This window comes from Melospiza georgiana, chromosome 2 (assembly GCF_028018845.1).
Source record: "Melospiza georgiana isolate bMelGeo1 chromosome 2, bMelGeo1.pri, whole genome shotgun sequence".
Taxonomy (NCBI): Eukaryota; Metazoa; Chordata; class Aves; order Passeriformes; family Passerellidae; genus Melospiza; species Melospiza georgiana.
In genome coordinates, this window is record NC_080431.1 from 81,326,535 (window position 1) to 81,345,756 (window position 19,222).

At 37.7% G+C, this 19,222-nt stretch overlaps 1 protein-coding gene across 4 annotated transcripts in view; it reads left to right on the forward strand.

Moving 5' to 3' along the window:
* WARS2 (tryptophanyl tRNA synthetase 2, mitochondrial) overlaps nt 1-16,849 on the forward strand; it is a 40,323-nt gene extending 23,474 nt beyond the window's left edge. For all 4 annotated transcript variants that reach the window (XM_058018775.1, XM_058018776.1, XM_058018778.1 and 1 more), the window contains exons 3-6: nt 8,313-8,393; nt 10,130-10,215; nt 12,827-12,945; nt 14,953-16,849. In XM_058018775.1, coding sequence (XP_057874758.1) covers nt 8,313-8,393; nt 10,130-10,215; nt 12,827-12,945; nt 14,953-15,401 — 735 coding nt within the window. In that variant the 3' untranslated portion in view covers nt 15,402-16,849. The remainder of the gene's footprint in view (nt 1-8,312; nt 8,394-10,129; nt 10,216-12,826; nt 12,946-14,952) is intronic.
* The last annotated feature ends 2,373 nt before the right edge of the window (nt 16,850-19,222 follow it).

A 19,222-nucleotide genomic window follows, 5' to 3' on the forward strand; every position in this document is an offset into this window, starting at 1 on the left:
TCCAGCCACAAATAGAAAACTGGATTAGGTATTTAATTATGGACAGAGCAGTTTTTTTCAATAGCAGATCAAACTGCTGAATGAGAATTCTCAGTAGCTTAGCATGCTGTAATTTTTATTGTATTTTGAGTTCTATCTAGAAGATTACCTAATTTGTAGATCACAGAAATACTTCTTTAATTACTCCTGAATGACATTTCTGTTCTTTTTTTTAAACAAACTTCATGCAAAAAAATGTATTGTTTAGGAACTTCTAGTTTTAATCACCAAAACCCACCACAACTAATGACTTTTTCTGTACCCTGATTCTGTAGCATTAAAGCAGAATGAAATTCTTGCACTACAGAAGTATGCTAGTAGTGGTGAGCGCCACTAAGGGAATTGCTCATGCATTCATTCATGTAAATGCTGTTGTGTCCTCTCACTTTCTCTAGATTACACTGGCTATGAGTAGTCTAGAATTGTTGAAAAAGGCTTGGGTTTTATTGTTCTTTGCTTGTTTGTTTGGCTTTCTCTGTCTGTATTTTGCTGTTTGTGTTGCTTCTCTGGAATATGTTGGCCATATGTGAAAAAATATAATGCTACTTGGTTTCTCAAAAGGCCTGTGCCTTTTGGTAAGGGTTTCATTTATTTTACTTACTTAGGCTTTTCTTTCAAATCTCTAATCCAGTGATATCTGAAATACCTGCCTCCAAAGTTTTCACACACTTTATCATCCTTTTCAATACAAGCAAGGGGCAAAAAGCTGAACAATAGGAATCACAGACTGACTGCTGGGAGAAAGTGTGGTGAGAACAGATCCCTATCATGCCTATACTAGGTCCAAAAGGTGCTGTTATGATAAGGATACAGGTGAAGTTCACTTGGAATCCCAGAACAGATTTCAGTTATGTCCTTGCCTTTCAATTAGAATTATATAAAAGTGACAAATTTTGCATAGGCAAGTTCTTTATTGTATTGTTTAGAGAGCATATGGTTTATGTTCTTTTGTATTGGATTTACAGCTAAATTACCTATAAATGGAAAGTGCTAGTAATTGGATGAAAATTAGTTTTGTATGCTTCAGAATTTACCATTTATAGATTATATTGTTTTAAAGCATGTACAAACAGTAAGTTAATGGCTGGCTGTATGTTTGGTCTTAATACATTGCTTTTCAACAAATATCTCCCACACTTCCATTACCATATAAAAAACTTGAATTCCAGCCTAGGGAAGTAGTGGCTACAAAGAACGACCGATGATAACTTGAAAATATTTAGAAGCAAGAAGGATGGCGATGAATAATTAGGGTAGTGTTTGGAACCACATTGTCTGTGAAGGGTTATAAACAAGCACATTTAATTAGAATATCTAGAAAAACAATTGTGGTGTATGTTGGACAGTAAAATGGCCTCCCAGTGAGAGAAGCTCTTTCATTACAGCTTGTTTAATTATATTTTCTCAAGTAGGAAGTTATAGAAAAGTGACAATTTTAGTAAGAATGAAAAACAAAAATAAATACATATTTCAAAATAGTGCATTTTTATTTGGACTACAGCTGCAAGATGTATGAAACCCTCTTAGAGAAAATAATGTCAAAATATGCTTTAAGTGGCTGCCTTTGCCTAGGGGGCATAAAAAAGAAGTTATGGAATAATGACTTATACAACATATCGTGACAGTATTAGAAGAAACAGAAAATATATTCCTTAAATTGTACCATAACTGATAAAAGCTGTAAGAGTCATCTTTCATAAAACTTAGATCTTTTATTAAAACCAAAAAGGACTATGGGGGGGTAAATAAGGAAGACAGTATGCAATCGGCACACGTGGTAAACTTACATGATATAACCCATTTTCTCTGATTCGTGGTGGGTACACTACACATTTCAGTTCTTACCCATAACCATCTTGTATCTCATCTGCTTCACAGTCAAAACAATATTGGAAACTTATTTTGCTTTTATGTGGTCTCAGGCTGTTCTTCCTGTCCACCTATCTGTTGTAGCAGACACATGCTAAGTGTCCCAAGGGAAACTAAAATTCCATCAGAGTTGATTCAGCAGGCAGTGCTTGATACGCTGCATGAGCACTTCTCTGAGGAGTCCTGTGAGTTTCTGGACAACATAATGTTCCGTTTCTGGGTGGAAAATTGCAGTTTTCATCCTTCTGGATAGGCTGATTTATTTTCTGAGTATAATCAGCTGCAGTATTCTTGCAGTGTGCAAGCAAATTGAGGCAGTAACTCTGGGAGGTGGGAATTTGCAAATTTGTCTTAGCCTTGACTCCAAAAGCCAAAATACAACAATATAAATGTGTGCACTGTTTCACTGCTGTTATATTCCAGAAGTATCCATCTGCTTTGTTTTGTGGGCAGAGTTTGAATGGATTCACGCTACCCCTTGTCCAATTTTCAGAGGGGCTGAAAAGCTTCTATTGCATCATAGCTTATAAATTCATTAAAGTACATTAATTTAGCACGGTCCATTGAAAACTTCCTGTCATAAGAGGAAGTATGTGACTGTTTAATTTAGAAAATTATTCTGCTTCTCTCATTCCTCTGTTTTCTCTCTCATGGACTGGACTAGACATAACTAGAGCTCAGTGGGAAGGAAAGTCATGGTTCACTGGGATTTCTCTTTTTTTTTTTTTCTTTTCTGCCTTAATTTACCTTCTTCATCTCATACTATTATGTAGCTGTTATATTTTCCTCTCTTCACCAGTCTTCTGGACACACCAGACTAATTTTTCAAACAGTATTGTGAGTTATACTAGGAGAATGTTTCTGAAAATAAGTTAATTTCATAATAAATAAAGGAGAGGAAAGGGTGCTTTGGACAAATTGCTGTGGTCTGTTGGGGTTTATAACCAGTAAAGCTTAATTCCAGTAGGAATATTCTTGGTCAGGTTCTTCAAAAAGGAGAGGCAGATCTTATTTCTGTATGTTTTAACCAAATATAAATAAGGATATGTGACTAAATTGTTCCAAGGTAAAGGTGAGAGGGGTAGATACTAACACATTTACTGACAATAACTAGATAACCACCTCCCAATTCAATACGTTGCTTAACATGTTCTTTAAATCCCATATTGCCTTTGTAACCATAAATTTATTCTACCCAATCAATTATTTCTTTGAACACAAATTTGGGATACTCTGGCAAATTTTTTGTCGTAAGAGTACCTGCACTGTGTGCGTTTTTTTCAAGGGTAGTCTATTTTTTTGTCTTGTTATGGTCTTTTTTTTTTCTTTAGCTGTGTAATATAGAGACACATTGCTAAGTATCTTGAACATATTGCCTTCAACCTTACACATTAATAAAACCTTGCCTCTTATTCAAGAAAAATGTGAGCATCATTTGCTTTTGAAAAGGGCCTCTTGAATTTTGCAGAAGCTCTTACTGGTACTTCTAGAGGACGCAAAAGTCCTAAAAAATGGTTTAATTTGTTTTTAAACAAATGGTTTAATTTGTTTTTGTTATGTAGGACTTTTTCCCTTCTCTGTTTCAATTTCTTTTAGGACACAGCTATCCAAATTACCTCCTGAGACTTTGTTTGTATTCTGTTCTATCAAAATTAAATATTTAAAATTTACTGCCCCTTTAAAATGTAGCCCTTAATGAGGTTACTCTGCTGAGGAAAGCTGTTTCCTCATGATAGTTGTGCAGCAAATTGGCAGTGCCTTACAGAGAAGGGCTATAGGTTGCAACTTGAGGAAGTCCATCCTGCAAATAAAACTCTGCATCTCTTTTTGCAGAAAGCCACTTCAGCTGCCAACACACAACTTTGTATTATAACCTCAGAAAGCTGAGGCCCAGTGTTGCTGATTTGCCTGCTTTCAAATCTGCTTCCACTATTCATGCCTGTCCCACTGTTCTTGAATCTCACAGCTTGCTATCTTCCTCAGCTGTATGTTTAATCATAAAAAGTCATGTAGAATTATTTGGACTAAAAGTAGCTACTGCTTTTCCATATATATATATATATATATATAATTGGCTGTGGCAAGGGAATATCAACAAGAATTTGGTAAGGAATAGCTAGGATCAAGGACAAAAAAATAGATTTACAGGAAGAAGGCCTGAGATTGTACTCCAGCATATAAAGCTCCAGAGATCCAAGTATGAAATGTGACCTGAGGTTAATAACTTCAAATGGCTGCACAAGTAAATAATGAAGAAGCTATTTGTCTTTAAAAAGGGAGGAGCAGGGTGCTCAGGTGAAGAAACAGAAGTGTTTGTGCCTTTTAGATAACTGCTCATTATCGTTTGGAAATGGTCACCTCTGTTGAATATGTGTGCTTTAAAAAAATTAAAGGAATCTGTGTAGGCAGCTTTAGCCTTGTCAGGCCACAGGGAAGGAATGTATGTAGTTTGCTCTGGAAATAACTCTTTGATTACTGATTAGTAAGCCAGGTTGTGGGGGATGCTTAATGTAATGGAGATTGAAGGAGGAAATGTATCCCTGGTAATAGCATAGAGGTGGCCATCTCAACCCTTTGAGAAATGTTGATAGTTTTTACAGACTTGTGTGAGATTTGAAAACAAAAATTGTTAAAATAAGCAAGAGCACAGAGCAGGAAAAGAGAGAGAAACTTGCTATATTTACTGAGAAGAGCAAAGGGTAGGATTTGGGCTCCCTGAGAAGGGGAGATTGCTATAGGGATATGGGTAAGAAGTTTTGGAAAATTTTAAATGGGAAATAGTTGAATTTATAAAGGGAAACAATAAATAGAGCACTTAAAAACTGTTATTCCTGGAAATATTTTCAGCAAGGCTGCAAGAAATATTTCCCAAGAAAATAATGTTTATACTGAAAACAGACTATTATATTTTTTTCAGGACATAAAAGTAGCTGAAGTTGACCTGAAGGATTTAATTGATAGCTGATTTTCAGAATTACCAGTGATTGTGACATTCTTGGAGCTTGGTTTGACATACAGTTCAGCAACTGTCACTGGTTGTGAGTTTTGTTAATTGGAGATGTAATTCTGGTTTTCTACCATTTGTATTACTTTTATACTGATGTACTGGGAGGAGAGTGCACACTGAGAAAATTATGTGTTCTTTGGAAAAGAGTTAAGTTTATTATTATCTGTTATCTTTTGAAAAACTGGGTGATCCTGAAGTACATTGTAGCTCTAGACAGTGGTTTGTTGTCAGATTTTAAAATACAAATGAATTTTATTAACTCTTCATTGGTTAAAGAGTAAACAGAATAACCTGAATTAATTGGAGCTCTTTATACTTTTATTTCTTGAAATCCTTGTTGGATTATTGGGTAACCTCCTTTAAAAATAAATTAAAAAAGCAAGCAGAACGCCTCTCTAACAGTCATACTCTTTTTAATGAAAATTGTGTGAAAAGTGATGTTTCTCTGACAAAGGTTTTCCTTGTGATGGCACAATAAACACTACCTAACACAATAGGAATCAACTGAAAAGCATTTTGTAGATTTATGCAAATATGAGATCTCTCTTCTCTGTTGAAAGAAAAATCATATCGCTATTGAAAGCCACATAGGCTGTAATGCTCACTTATTTTTTTTGAATGGCACAGTCAGCAGTCATGTTGCTCAGGAATTCTTGCTGGAAGCAGTTCTAGTCAACATTTTCCTTCATGACCTGAAGAAAGTAGTGAACAGAAGTTCACTGACAGTATTAAGTCCTTATGTGTAGCCAAATGCTATGCCAAGGAAAGGAATTCCAAAAGAACTCATAAAACAGAGTGGACAGGCAAATAAGGGGTAGAAGATCTTTAAATACTTTAAAACATCTGGGTAAAAGTATTCTAAACCTTCCTCACAAAATCCAGGAAAGAAGGTCCTGGAGTCATCATTGGCGGTTCTCTGAAATCATTGGCTCAGCACAAACAATTTTCAAAAGAGCCAATGATAAGTCATCATCACCACATCACCAGAAAGGGTGTTGTGAGTAAGACAGAGATGATGTTTTGTCACCATGCAAACCTTAATGTGCCCATTTTTTGAATACTGGGTGAAGGTTTAGAGTCTCCAGAATGAACTAATGATTTAGGTATGATACAAAGGAGAGGAATTCATGCCGCAGGGGACAGAGTAGCTGCCTTAAGAAGAAAAAAATCAGAAGTCAGGGTTGCTTCAGTTTGAAGAGGAGAAGGCTGAGGCGTATATGCAATCACAGTTCTGAAAATCAGAAATACACTGAATAAGGTGGATGTGGAATTGTTCACCAAATTGTGCAATATAAGAAACAGGTGGTATTCAAAACCAGTAAATAAACATAGATACATTAGTGGCTAAATTACTTCTTTACACATCAGGTTTAAGCCTCTGGAGCTTGCTGCTCCATGGGGTTGTGAAGTGGGCACTATCAGCTGGTTCAGAAAACAATTAGACATATTCCTGGGGAATCTGGGCACTTTACCAGGGCTGGGCCAGGGATAATTCTAATATTCCTTCTGATATTCCCTAGTGCAACAATTATGGATGCTGGAGAAGTTTCCTGGGGAATCTGGGTACATTACCAGGACTGAGCCAGGGATAATTCTAATATTCCTTCTGATATTCCCTAGTGCAACAATTATGGATGCTGGAGAAGTATGAGGGGAAGATACTGTAGGAAGCAGTAGCCTCCTGTGTTTGCCCCAAATACTACTCCTGGAAATAGGGCACAAGGCTGCGTTGCCTTTGTTGTGATCCAGTACAGTGTTATTTCTCACATTCTTGTGTTTTGGTTGTTTAATGAAGACATTTGCCTGCAGTTTTAAATGGACCTGCAGCAAGAAGCGGATGGAGTTTGTCTGGGAGAATGGCTTCTCCTGATTGTGATCCATGGATATTACTCAGTGAAAGGAAGAACAGACTGAGCAATTATTCTTCTGGTGTCATATGCATCATCATATACGTCTTCCAGTTTCATTGTATCAGATTTGTGCAATCAGTGTGATGAAATACTAAAATAGCTAAATGAGTAATATTTGAGCAGATGCCCCATGACCAACCAAAGGCAGCAATTACCTGCCCCTCTTGCCAAGTAAAACACAGTAGCTTAAACTGTGATTTAGTCTGACAAATGATTTGTGGTTTAAGCCTAGAACCTCCTGATTCACACACCAATACACAGTCAGTTACTTCAATTTGGATGATGAATGCTGACTCATTAGCCTCCAGTACTGAATTTTATTCCAGCTGAAATCTCTACCCTTTGGTATACTTCTACATATTATGTCCCCATTTTATCAGGCTTTTTCTTCAGCATATTCAGCACTTTAGTAATATTTAGGAGAGGACTGTTTGTTTCAAGGTGGGAAGTGAGTATGACTTGGTAGGACCAAGAACCGTGTATTCAACCCAACAAATACTGTTTAGATCACTTGGTGTTTTGGTAACTGATGTAATGTCAAATCCACTGATCCAGTGAAACACACGTGCAGTCTTGGCTGCGAAAGCAACATCTGACAGGGCTGAATCAATGACTGCATAGCTTTTAAAGAGGGTTCTTGTCAACACAAGTGCAACAGAGCACCATCTCCTCTCTGTCCGTGACTAGAAGAAAGAAATGAGAAACCACTTTCAACCAGATGGTGATTCCTTCTAGATGAAGTAGGAGTCTTGTGCTCAGTATTTTCCGTGAAGTTCATTTTACTCCAGTATTTTGTTGCACTTTGTCTTGTGCACAGAAGATTATAGGTCAAATAAGCATGAGGGAATTAATAAAAACCCTGAATCTGTGGGAAAGGCAGAAAGAAGGGAAAGAGTCAACCTGAAATATTTCTAACCACTGAGCTGTAGTCTGGAGGTTGGATACTTTTACACATTGGTCAACAAAGTAGTCCAATGACTGCTAGCTAGGAAATTACTGTATTTAAAATGTGACAACAAAAGAATTGCAATTAATAATCCTAGTAGTTCTTACTTATCAAGAAACACTTTTTACTGCCTTCTGTATGAGTTGTTATATTATATTGCAGGCATGAAGCTTTGAACATCTTTGAGACAGTTAGCATCCTCTTAAAGATTCAAACCTGCCAATATTGCAAAGAGTGAATCAAGTACTCAAGCAAAGGAGTTTACATGTGTGCTCAACTCTGCTATTGCTAAAGCATTTTCTTCCTTGTTTAGAATATGGGTGGATAGGATCAAGAACCTTGCTATACTATTTTGATATAGGGTATTCAATCCTGGCAGTGTCCAAAACTTTCCATTAGCTTGTCACTTGACCTTACTGAAAAAGTAATGTACAGAAATAAATGGTTTTCTCATCTTTGATGTAATTTATTCTTACTGACTTTGAGAAAATATGCATATAAAGGAGGAAGATTTAAATAGATTCTAACTTCATACTTTCAGGTTCCTGAGCATGCAGAACTTGCCTGGATTCTTGGGTGCTTAACTAATGTGCCACGTCTGCTACGTTTGCCCCAGTGGAAGGTATGGACAGTTTGGTAAATTTAAAAGAAATTTATGGGAATTGAGTAGAAATGTTATCCTGGAAATACTTGTCATGTATGAAGTACCAACTTTACCTTGGTTGTTCTTGCTTTAGGTTTAAGTAATTCTGTAGTCTTGTGGTGGAAGGGGTAAAACATACCTCTCCAGTTCTGTTCTTAGTGAACATTTTCCTGCCGGAAGCTACAGAATTGTGGTTTTGGCAGAGATTTGCAGAAAAACTGTGCTAAAAAGGAGGTTTGTTTGCTGTTATTAAACTGCTAGAACATTCAGTGTTATTTCAGTGCTTGTTTAATAATGCAGGAGTAATGGAAGATATTGCAGTGGAAACCTTGGGCCTTGCCGATTAAGGAGTTCCATAAACAGCTTTTTATTTTCCACTATAAAGAGTGGCTGCTCTGTAGATTTTATGGAAGAGTGTTCAAAAGAGGCATATGTTTGAAGAGGAGTATAGAAATTATAAATATTAAAAATGTGCTGAGTGATATTGTATCTTAAATGTTTGCCTTTATGAGTGTCAAATGTTCATCTTCTTAATCTTGGTGTTGCATTAGCCTGACTGCATCAATAGAGTTCTTACATTTAATTTCCTTGTATTTTATTTTGACATTTAGTAAGCAGAAAAAGACAGGAGAGAGAAGTATCTGAAAAAGGGGAAAAAAAAAAAACCCAACAGCTTAAGAGCAGTTTGGGCTTGCAGAGTTCAGAGCAGCCTTAAATACCTCCAGATGTTTTCTTTTTTCCTGTTTTCCTTCTTAATTAAATAAAACCAGTAAAACTTAAATACAGCAACCAGTGTTAATGCATGGCATAGATTAAAGCAAACCTTTTCAAACCTGAGGTTCTAAAGTTAAGCTCCTAAATCCTACTTTGACTGGATTGACTTTCCAGACCTACAGATAGGTGTTACAGGTGCTAGGCTTTGCAAATTAGGTTCCCTGAACCCTAGGCACTTAAGATGGAGACAGAATTCAGGATCTGTTGGAGACTGTGAGACAAGTTGAAATATATTTGATCAGTCCTAATGAAATAATTCAGATTTCAAGGGGGTTAGTATATTTAAATATTCCTAAAAGTAAAACACAGATATGTCATTGCTAGAACAGAGTTAGTGTTTGCACCCTGACTGTCTTGATCTAGGTGATCCATATCAGGGAGCAGTAGAGGACTTGAATGCATTAGGTAAATTGTGGGGAGCAGTGAGAACTGATGGAGACAGCACTGGACTCTGCCTGTGTAGGTCTGGCTTCTCCCAGCTGTCACTGGCTGTCCTGGTGACTGTGTGTGATCACTGTGTCTTGATCTCTAACACAGGTTAATACCTTTTAATATCTTTTTGTATCTCCATTATGAAGTGTTTCAAAAATTTATTGCTGAAGACACTATTTAAAAAGTAGGATTTATGTGTAATATCCAAGTTTAATAACTTAGCCTTATCGTTTTTCATTTGAAACCATTTCCATTAATATGGTTACAAACAGAAAACAAAAGAAACCCTATGTTCCCTTCTCACTAGAATATCAGAACAGTGTAGAGAAATTCATAAATGTAAGACATCAACTAGAATATATTCATAAGTAGTGGATTTTACTTGACACTGTCTTCTGTAGAGCTACATAATAAATTACTCAATTATTCAGAATTCTAATTAATTAAAATCACAGACCTTGATACCATCAGTCAAAAGTGTGATTCTTCTGTTTTTCTTTTCCAAACAGATGAAGCGTGCCAGCCAGAATAGCGAAGGAACTGTTGGTTTGTTGACTTACCCTGTGCTTCAAGCAGCAGATATTTTACTGTACAAGTAAGAGGCAGAATGTGAGCCCATGGGCAATGTCTGTTCAGCTACATTGGAATGAATGCCTGTCAGGTCAACATGCTAACTTATTGAGCAGGGGAGCTGGGTGTGATTAGATCAGAAGATTGGAAATGGATGACAGACAGACTCTTGAGTGGCTGGTTGAAATCTAGCCTGGTTAAAAAGCTACTGACAGGGCTGTAAAGAGCAAAATCTGGTCATGTGAGAATAATTATTAGGCAATTGTAACAGACTGATTTTTAATTATACATATTGCACATTCACACTGATACACTTTTTTTTTAAAGTACTTATGCTTTATTTTATGCAGTGTACTGTACTTAAACTGTCTGTATGTAGCATACCAATATTAGTGGGGGATTCTGTGTAGGCCAGTTCATACTGGTGAAAAAGTGAAACTTATTGACTGCAGCTTGTAGTGCCTGGCTAGTGCTGCAGTGGAAACAGCCCCTAGTGAGGGACTGGGAACTCAGCATGCCTGTAGCCTGGCTAATAGAACTTGTAGTGCATTGTAATCACTGGTTGTATTTCATAATATGATTTAAACTGTCTCAGTAAGTAAATGTTGAAGACAGTGCACCATATATGATTTTTTTTTTTTTATGTTCAGAGCATATGTACTTTGTAGCATTGTTCTGAAGGAACTTGTGAGTATTGATTGGGACGGAGAATTAACACAGAACTGAGGACAAGGATGTCAGGTCAGACTAACCAAGATTAACCAGCTGTGAATTCAGAAAAATGTATCTAGAGAAATTTCATGTTAATTGATCATAGTAGGGAAAAAGGGACTGTTAAAAGACCAAGAGATGGTATTTCTAATTTACCTAAATTTTAACTAAAAATAACAGGAAGCAAGCAAAAGGCAGAATTATTTTGAATATCGTAATGATTTTATTTGAAGTGAGTCCCATTTGATTGTCAAATATTTGAGTGATTTGAGCATCAAGTATTTAAGGGTGAAATTTAGACAACTTTATCAGAAATCACGTTGTTTTGATTGAGCTCAACCATGTCTGTCTCTTCCATCTCTAATAAGATCAGGTGTTTCATCTTTCCTTAGCAAAGCCAGTGGTTTGTTGGCTACTATCTGTATTAACAGCAGGCTGTCCACCCAGAGCACAAAACAAGGAATTGAAAGAGAAACAATATCTCTTTGAAGAAACTTGACTTAATGTCTTTAATAAGAAATGTTTTAATGTAAACAAAATAATATGAGGAACAAGAATTGGTGAGAAATGGAAACACAGGAAGGGAACAGCAGTCATGAAGTAGAATTTAGAGCTGGAGGAGGGGGAGAAACAGTACTAGCTCAGATGAACCAAGGATCAAAGAGACAGGAAAATGGACAGAAGGTAAATGCACGACAGAAAGAAGTAAAAATAGCACCAGAATAGAAAAAGTTTTTTTAAAAGCCAGCAAGGAAAAAGGCAAGGAATCGTGCAGAAGCTTTTATGGAGATAATATGTTTTCTGTTTAGTGGCAAACTTTGTGAATATGGAACCATTTTGGCATATGGAAACATTTCTTTTGACCTGCTTAAAGTATATTGATTATGGTAACTGATTTTCTCTCAGTTATAGGGCACTGTGCTTTCCTATTGATTCCTACTGTAACTGTTTTTAGGTTGCCTTGCTGGCTGGTTGAGAATAAAGGTGGACAAATTGATTCCTGGATGTCAGCCCAGTAATTCAGAATCGGAAGGAAAGCATACCATGTTGATCTGAAATTTTCTGGGAACTTAAAAGATGCATGGTGAACTTCCTTATTTTGGAACATGTCCAGTATTCATAGCTGAATACCCTGTAAGCCTTAGGAAAAAAAATCTGCTGGGGGATGGGAGAGTAATCAAAAGCTGGCAAGATTTCAAGTCTGCCTCATCTAAAAGAATCATACATTTTTAGCAAGTATGATTAACTGTGGGAAAGAATCACCAGGGGAAGTAATGGACTCTTCACCTCCTCATGTCCTCTGATGCAGATTGCGTTTCCCTCCAGAAGTGTGTTCAAGCCATTGAGTTCAATACAGAAGATCAAATTATCCTTTGAATCCTCTAATAACTCTTGTGACAATAGAGGCGCTGGACCACATGATTTATACAATTGTGATGAAGAAGAAACACTCTCTTCTTTCCTTCCCTTGATACATCCTCAGTACTAACTCAACAGCAGTTATGTTTTCCTGAGACTTGACATGACAAGCTGCCTGCACTTTATGCCTTGCAGATCTTTCTTACTTTTTTTTTACACTATAGCATGTGCTCTTTGATCTCTAAAGAGGCAACAGGAGATACTAAAGAAACCTTTCTTTGAGCTGAGTTTAATGAGTTGCTCTTACAGGTATCTTTGCCATATATGTCTTCACAAAGGGCTATTTTTGGCCTTGGTTATGTGCTTCAGTTCAGCACAAAAAGCAGAGTCATCCTTGAATATGTTCAGTTTGGGATCTTGCTCCCACAGCACCTTTATCTAGCTGGGACTGAGTGTTTGGCTCAGTCTGGCCCTCAGTCATGGCAGAAGCTGTTACAGTCTTGAGTAACATTTCAGCAGAACCAGAGAGCTTTGCTGAGTTTCCTGTATCTGTCTTTTATTAAAAGGTCAACACGTGTTCCTGTTGGAGAAGATCAAGTCCTGCACCTGGAACTAGCCCAAGATATAGCACAACATTTCAACAAGAAATATGGAGAATTCTTTCCTGTGCCCAAAGCCATTTTAAGTGAGTTGGTTATTTTTTTTCCCTTAACTGCACTTCGAAGTTGAAGATGGATTTAAACATTGTGGAAATAGTTTCAGGGACCAAGAAAAGGGGGCAAACTGATATTAAGGGAGTGGAAAATTAAAACCTGGCAAAAAGAGCCTAGAGGCTGTGAAAATGAACTCCCAAGATAGATATAAGGCTTTAGAAATCCATGGTTGAGGAATGTACGTGACGTCTGGTATTCTAGTCCAGCGGGCCAGATGCACTCTGCTGCCAGTCAGCCTTGCTCTTCAAGCACTGGACTTTTTAAAAAAAGTAGGGTCTCTATTCCATGTTGCTCATTCAGGAGACATGTAAGCAACAAGGCAACAGACCTCTAGCAAGCAGAATTCTTCAGTGTCCAAGTCAGAGATGTTTACTTTAAGGTTGCTGAACAGCCTGTTGGGTTATATGTACAGTGCTCCAATTTTTTTTAAGGGTGTTTAATATATGCTTGAGTATTTCAATATGTGTCTGTCACAGAGCTTAAGACTTTACGGTTTTGATCTTAGTCTCAAGAAGACTTACAAGGAAAATCTTCTCGGCCATTTTTGAGCTGTAAGGTCATAGGCCGGGGGGTGAGGAGGAGTCAGATGGCGCAAATGGCATGTTTGCTAAGAAACGTGAAGAATTGGGCAAGGATGAAGCGCTGCATCTTTGTTGTAAGTAATGTAGAGGAATGCACAGCAGAGACCTTCGCCCCCAAAAGGGCAAGGAGCTCTCACCTTAGAAAAGACAGGCAGTAATAAAGCTTTCTCAATTTTCAAGCCTCAGTGACAAAAATTATGTTAGACCTGGAGTGGTGTTTTGAGAATATCAGGGATTGCAAATGCTACAGTTTCTAATGGAGTACTAAACACTATAGAGACGAGCTGAGTGTAGCCTCTGATGCAGGTGAGACTGTTTACCATTAAATAAAAAGCTCAATTTGGAAAAAAAAAGGAAAAAGCATTTCATTTTGCTCCCAAAAAGTATTCCTTCTTAAGTAGTACTTCTGAAGTACTACTTCATAAGTATATGCAAACCAACAAAACATCCTAGATGGATGGAGAAGGTAGGGGACCTATTCAGACTCACTAGCTGTAGACAATTGAATTACCTGGACTCTTTCAAATTTGCAGAAGAGACTCTTCCAAAAAGTGATTTCAGAACAAAGCACTTTCTGGGGCAGTCTGAATTGTATGCTGGAAGAACCCTTATCCTTTCACTGAGTACATAGGCCATCTATGAGCAGTATGCAGGTAATTTTGTTGGCTGTATTAGGTGTGTAAAAACAACTGGTATAAGTACTCTGTAGATAAGTGATACTTTAGGTACTCCATGAATGATATTTCTTGGTGAAAAACTGAAGCAGTGTGGATTGATGCTGTTAAAGTACTTTGCAATATTCTCCTAATGCCATTTATCTGTTTCATGTACATGCATGTATCTTAGCAGTTTGTACAACACCCACACCTTTCTTATCTAAACAGTGCTTTACATCTAACAGAGCTGGTCAGTGTTGAGTTAGAGAATTTTAATAACTGTTTTACTGAGATTTAGGAGAATTTGCAAGAGATTTTGAGTGGAAGAGTTTCCTGAAATAAGGAGATTAGCTGTTATGGGATTCTATTTTTTTTTTTTACCAGTGGAGTTAACCTGTTTCTCCGCTGCTCAAAACCATTCAGTAAAGTGCAGTGATAGATGAGGGAAAAATTTGGGGGCAAATCAGCATGTAAGCCACATAAAATATTAGAAGTAGCTCCAGCAGAATTTCCTGCTTCTTGAGGATGGGAGAAATGGAATGGGCTTCATTCAGCTTATGAGAGGAGAAAGGTGGCTTCTTAGAAGGACAGGAAGGATGCAAGGACTAAACAGAACATACATGATTGTGCTCACAGTTCATTTTCGAGCAAGAATAAACAGCTTCATCATATAGCTGCACACTGTTCTTAGCAATTGTCATAAGAAACCATTGTCTATGCTCATAACTTTTTGTTTTTAAAGGTACAACAAAGAGAATTAAATCCCTCAGAGATCCATCAGCCAAGATGTCCAAGTCAGACCCGCAGAAGTTAGCCACCGTTACCATAGCAGACAGCCCAGATGAAATAGTGCTGAAGTTCCGCAAGGCTGTGACTGACTTCACCTCGGAGGTGACCTACGAGCCCGCCGCCCGCCCCGGTGTCTCCAACCTGGTGTCCATCCACGCCGCAGTGACGGGGCTGAGCATCAAAGACGTGCTGCACCAAGCCACTGGTCTCGACACTGCTCACTACAAAATGGTGGTGGCAGAGGCCGTTATCCAAAAATTTGCACCTATCAGGAGTGAAATCAAGAAACTCCAGGAAGACAAGTCTCATCTGATAAAGGTTTTAGAGGATGGAGCAGAGAAAGCCAAAGAACTGGCTGCTCCTATCTATCAAGAGATAAGGAGATTGGTGGGATTTCAATAGAAGCTGCTGAGTAGTTGCAAGGACTTTTGTATCATGGGACAGAGATTTTGTTATTTATAACAAAATCATTTATTAATTATTAATCATTTTGGTTTAAAACAAAAACTTTTTCTCCTGGATGACCCAAGGAGAATGTTGAAGGTGATTGCATTAAAAAATGTGCATGAAGCCAGGTATTTCCTGTGGGACCAGCATTAAGCTTGTCTGGCTAGGCAAAGAGGGAGGACAGAAGCAATCACAATTCACAAAGAAATTGTGCAAAAGCAGATTATAAGGTTGCCTGTGTGGGTTTTTGGATTTTTCCACTGACCACTGCAAGAAGCTGAAGTGTAGGTAAGGTGATCAGAATCTAGGAGAAGGATTTGTAATCCCCTCAAGAACATGCTTAGTGTATGTGCTGTTGTTACAGAGGGACAATTTATCCTACTGGGGGTTATTCAGCTTTGATATAGTGATTGAACATGTTCTTGGATAACCACAATAAAAGCAGAGACTTAAAAATAAATGCTCAGGATGACGAAGAGGGAACTTACTTCTTCTTCTTATAGTTTCTTCAAATTCAGTGTGAATTATTTTTTTGTATCTATGTAGTTGGTATGAAGTGAATTTCACTTCTGCCATTTGTGCCATCCTGCTGGTCAGGTCTAAGGTGCTTCAGTGAAAAATGACATGTGCTTCAGCTGCTCCTGTTTCACCTGCTGTTCTGTTTAACAGGCAGCTCCAGGATTTTCAGTTCAGCATCAAGTCTAGAATTGCTTTAAAAAAGGTGTAGAAGAGGAGATGTAGTCCTGAATCAAAGAAATCTTGGGTTGAGAATCAGAGAACTTTCTGTAAAGTTTACAAAATTGCTTCTTTAGAAAATTGTGCTAAGGTCAGAGCCAGAACAGAGTTAAATAGATCCTTTTGGACTCTTCACTACTGAGCCTTGAGAAAGTGTAGTGATGGGAAAGCAGTGTTAACCTGCCCTGATCTTGGGCCTCCCAAGATCCACAGACTTGGACTCATGGATTGTGGCACCTGTTGGGGAATGTGTGGCAAAAGGGGATTGCCAAAAGGAGGCACCATGTTCTGAAGAGGGGTAGTAGTACATGTTAAAAGGTAATGAAAGCCCTACTGATCCTGTGCCGGCATATTTAGCTGTGTCATTACACTTCATAGTGCTGTGTATGAAGTTGCTGTACTTTAAACTGAGTTAATCCTGTGCTCTGGCAGCTCATAATCATGCTATGCCTGTGGCATTGGTCATGAAGGATTGCAGTCTTACATGACTGAGTTAGTAAAACGTGGGAAGGGGGTTCTACACTGTGCAGTTAGTTAGTTGGTTGTTTTGGGGTTTTCTAAATAGCAGTATTTAGTTAATTATAGTGAGTTAATTCAGAAAGAAATATTTAATGTTCCAAAACATAAAGCTGAGGACTGAGAGTCTCCAGATTTGTGCTGAGACCTGTATTTATTTGTTAGGGATCTGAAGAAGAGAACTGCCATGCAAGAGCTTGATGATGACAGATTTTCTAAAATTAGTCAAGACTAGAGAAGCAGAGTGGATGGAGACAGACTGATTGGAACCAAACTCAGTGTAGACAAGCCTAAGGTAATGTCCTCTGGAAAGAATAAGTATATTCAAAAATTGTCCCTGGTTTTAAATATACTGTAGTGGATAAGGAAAGAATATATTATAACTGTACATATTTATGTAGTTTTACAAAACTTTTTGTCAGTGTAACAGCTGCATTAGAGCACTAAGATGAAAAATTAAGGTACACAATTACTGCTGCTTCCTGAGTTGGCATAAAATGTTTTCTGTGGCGCTTTTTAAATAGATTGATTTCTGCAAAGGTCCCACAGTATGTACCTTGAGAGAAGCTAACCCTGTCCTCATGAAGACTCTGAAAATCTTTATTACTTGCATATCTAGTTTCTACCTGTACCTCTTTTTCACTAGCAAAGATAGATGCATATATTCAAAAGACAACTCAGAGTTTCAAGGTCTCTTTACACTTCTGATACTCAAATCACCTAATATATAGAGTTGCCATTCAACACACCTTCTCTGCAGTGGAAGGAAAATAGGAGCATTCATGGGAGAAGTTGACACCAACAGGTGATTTTGGTTTGTTACTTAAACTGTTCTGAGCAATCTTTCCAAAACTGATAGATTCTTTTTCAGAAAATCATGTAAGTAGAGCAAGAAAAAAAACTTCAATAGAGCCTTTTCTTGGAGGTGAGGATTTAAGGCGTTACATATTTAGCTGTGTTTCAAGCAAATTCACTATTTTGCCTCTTTTTCAACACTACATTGGGGGTTTTTCCTTTCCCCTGTCAGTCAAACAAGTCTTATTTGCCTGAGCTATTTCCTACCAGTAAGGAAATATACTTTTTTTTTTATCTTCAGAAAAGTTAAACTTGTGTAAAATGAGTATATTAACCTACTGATGGTTGACTAAGCTTTTCATTTTAGTTGTTTCTGTGGAGGAATTCTCAAAATAACATGTGTTTGCCCAGTGAAATAATCTCGATTCCATTAACAAGCACGATCTTTAGAATCCCTTGAGAGAAGACAACAAATGTAGATGTTTGCAGGTATCTGTTGCCTATTTCAGTTTTCTTAGAGCATGTTTTTTTCTGCAAAGTTAACCATCTTGGCACTCAGGTGGTTTAGCTGAGTTTGAAGCAATGAGTTGATTCTAAGCTACTCTCTCCTCTTCTACCTCCCTGTTTCCCTTTGGGAATGTCTTATAAGCACCCATTCTGTATAGGGTTCTGTGGCAATGTTTACTAAGAAAAGCAGTTGAGTTGGAATAGCTGTTTAGGGAAAAATTGTTGGAGAAGACATGATGCTTTATGTTTCATAGTTATTTGTTTCACAAAAATTTGTTTCACATAGTTATTTGTTTCACACAAACTCTAGTGCTGGGGATTTAATGTTTGTTTGCAGCAAAATAGGTGCACTCCTGAAACACATTTTCATCTTTGTTTTTTTCCGAATCACATCCTCTAAGACTTCTCTGTGATGTCAGCTGAAGTGCAGTTGGTGGGGAGTTTCTGCAGAAGCACACTCCTCATCCCAGCTGCAGAGTGGTAGAGACATGCCCTGTGTTATTGTAGGAAGTCACTGTAAGGTGTTCTTCCAGGACAGAGTGAGAAAAAGATCCAAATATGTATTTCCTAATTGAAGTAAAAAGAGTCAAAAGGTGGAGAGGTATCCTTACCCTGTGCTGTGTAGCTCACTGAAGAAAAGGAAGCAGAAACAATGATCCTTTATTTAGAAGGTATCAGTAATTTGTGCCTTAGACTCAAAATCTCCTCTTTTGCATTCCTGTATGTTAGTGCTCCTGGCCCACTGCAGATCCCAACCACTACATATGCTTCAGACATAGCATCTCCTGGTAAGACTCACTCACCTTTAGAGATAAAACATCAACTCCACAGTGAATTAGTTGCAAAAATCTAACAAAAACATTTATACACTTGAGACATTCATTTTTCCAGCTGGTTGTTCCTAGGAAGTCATGATATCACATAGTGAGTCTCAGCTCTGTGCTTTCAGTTTAGAGCACAGGGTTTACTGAGAATTTTAGATTCAAGAACAATGTTTTCTGCAGCAGAGATTCCAAATGATGGTTGGCCCCATAAATTAACTCTGGGACTGCTCCAGCATACGTTCCTGCCTCAAATAGCTGAAGTGCGTGAATATTGTACATTATACTGGAATTTAATTGTAACTCTTAAAGATGATACTTAGTTTTCAAACACCGTGACCTGGCTTCTCAGATTCCCCAGAAGGCTTTCTGCATAGTTCTGATTCAGTGTGAGTTTATCTA